Below are 2,599 nucleotides of genomic sequence, written 5' to 3' on the forward strand. Positions count from 1 at the left end.
TCTCACCTACATCGTCCACCTGGGACGACTCGGGAACTCAACTCCTACCCCGGGCAGCTCACCCATCCCCCTATGCCCAGGGGAAAGGTTTCAAGCCGTTTGACAGCAGATGCAAGCTGTCAAAACGGCTTTTACGCAGAAACAGGCGGGAGGCAGCAACAGCTGCGTCCAACGGAGTAGCCTGCCACCGGAAGTCTCCTCTCTGTCTATCTATCTTATCTATCTACCTATCTATCTACCTGCCTGCCTACCTACCTACCTACCTACCTACCTACCTAATCATCTATCATCCATCCATCCATCTCTCTCTCTCTCTGTCATCTATCATCCATCCATCTATTCCTATCTATCTATCTATCTATCTATCTATCTATCTATCTATCTATCTATCTATCTATCTATCTATCTATCTATCTATCTATCTATCTATCCATCTCTCTCTCTCTCTCTCTCTATCTTATCTATCATCCATCCATTATCTATCTATCTATCTATCTATCTATCTATCTATCTATCTATCTATCTATCTATCTATCTATCTATCTATCTATCTATTTTTTTCCTTTTGGAGGGGAAAGCGATGATGATGATGATGATGATGATGATGATGATGATGATGATGATGATGATGATGATGATGATGTTTGAAGGTACCTTGGAGGTCATCTAGTCCAACCCCCTGCTCAGGCAGGAAACCTTATACCATTTGTCAGATTACAAACTGGTTCTCTAATTTAGATGGATACCAGCCTGCTCTCAACCTATTTACCAGAAGTGACTCGAATGGCCCGAAAATTTACACACATTTCAACTCTCCTGCAGGTACGGTAATAAAATCTCTGATGCCTTTTCCCACTAATATTTGATGATTGAGTATTAAAGAAAAAGAAGATACAAAATATGTGGAACTTATTTTATCAATGGCTGGAAAAAGAGCTTAACTTGTATTACTAAGCAAAACAAGTCACAAATATAAGCACTAATGAAATGTAATAATAGAAAATCAATACAATGTTATTTTTTTTTAAAAAAACAACAACGATGTTTTTTTCTCCTATTTGTGAACAGTACATCAAGCTTTCCCTGAGTTGTATGTGTGAAGCTTGGGAAGAAATATTGATGCAAATGGATTCGCGATTAACCAAGTTTGTGCAGGTATGGTGAAAACACGATCCCCTCCAGTTATTATTTTAATCCTGCATTACCCAGTACACTTTTTAATAACAAATAGTCCTGGATTTAAACAGTTCATTTAGTGAATTGTTAACAACAGCACTGAAAAAAGGTGACTTATGACTGTTTTTCACACTTACGCCCGTCGGCAGCAACCCCATGATCACGTGATCAAAATTCAGACGCTTGGCAACTGACATGTACTTACGACGGTTGCAGCGTCCCAGAGTCATGTGATCCCGTTCTGACTGTTGTAAGTCGAGGATTACCTGTATTTTATTAAAATCTTATGCTAGCAATCTCCCCTATAAGGTGACCCATCCGTGCCATCTTCCAGGATTCTTCTGACGTTGTCAGTCAAGTCCACTAGATTGAGATTTCCTGTTATTCTCCATCCCAGTCGGGTCTGACCATCTCGGCTATTGGAAGATCAGCTGGGAATAACAATGGAAAATTCATATGGAAGACAGGAAAGGAGTAAAATTCAGAGATAATATTTGGATGGTGACTCAGCCTGCTCTTTTCTTGCCTATAAACCTTGAGATCTGCCTTCTCTATATTCTTCTGTGGAGATTGAAATGCCTGGGTGCAACAATCTCTTTTTTTTTTCTTTTTTTTTAGGAGAAGGATACCACCACCTCTGTACAAGATGAATTTATGGAGTTACTTTTGTGGGGCAAAGCAAGGTGCGTATTCAAACCCTGTCTAGATTTTGACTGTACTTCCAACAGGGAAAAAATGAAGTTGCGTCCAATTTTTCTTCCCTCCCTCTTCTTCTCCTTCTCCCAAAAGTATTGAACTTCAGGCCCTGCTAATGAATCAGCTAACGGTAAAGGTAGGTCAGCTTATGTAGTATGAAATTATGGTGGTTTGTGTTGTTTTGTCAAGCTGGACAAAAGGTGCCATTTCTTCCCACAGGGTTTAAAAAAACTGGGCCAGTCCATGGAATCTTCCTACTCCAGTATTCAAAAGCTGGTGATAAGTCACTTGCAGAGGTAAAAATTCAGGAGCTGCGCTGAACTTTTGTGATGTTTTTTTTAACTTGGAGTGTTCTCAATATTATTATTATTGCTCTTTTCTCAGTTATGGCCCTAAACCAGGGGTAGGCAACCTTGGCTCTTTTATGACTGGTGGACTTCAACTCCCAGAATTCCTGAGCCAGCCTGGCTCAGCTTGGAAACCTCTCCCTTTCCCCTCAGCATGGCTGGCTCAGGAATTCTGGGAGTGGAAGTCCACGAGTCATAAAAGGGCCAAGTTTGAAGACCCCTCAGTCAGAGGAACATATGAAAGCATAATTAATGTTAATTAATGTAGACTTTATTAGTTTAGAGCAGGGGTAGGCAACCTTGGCTCTTTTAGGACTCCTGGACTTCAACTCCCAGAATTCCTGAGCCAGCATGGCTCAGCTTGGAAACCTCTCCCTTTC

At 40.8% G+C, this 2,599-nt stretch overlaps 1 protein-coding gene across 1 annotated transcript; it reads left to right on the forward strand.

Annotated features, from left to right (window-relative positions):
• Positions 1-742: 742 nt before the first annotated feature.
• Positions 743-2,172, forward strand: LOC107301943 (anaphase-promoting complex subunit 4-like). The gene is made up of 5 exons (XM_015831090.1): positions 743-822; positions 1,069-1,155; positions 1,795-1,859; positions 1,966-2,008; positions 2,092-2,172. The coding sequence occupies exons 1-5, from the start codon at positions 784-786 to the stop codon at positions 2,170-2,172; spliced, it is 315 nt and encodes a 104-aa protein (XP_015686576.1). The 5' UTR covers positions 743-783.
• Positions 2,173-2,599: the final 427 nt, after the last annotated feature.

This window comes from Protobothrops mucrosquamatus, unplaced genomic scaffold (assembly GCF_001527695.2).
Source record: "Protobothrops mucrosquamatus isolate PMUCROS unplaced genomic scaffold, P.Mucros_1.0 scaffold20069, whole genome shotgun sequence".
NCBI lineage: Eukaryota > Metazoa > Chordata > Lepidosauria > Squamata > Viperidae > Protobothrops > Protobothrops mucrosquamatus.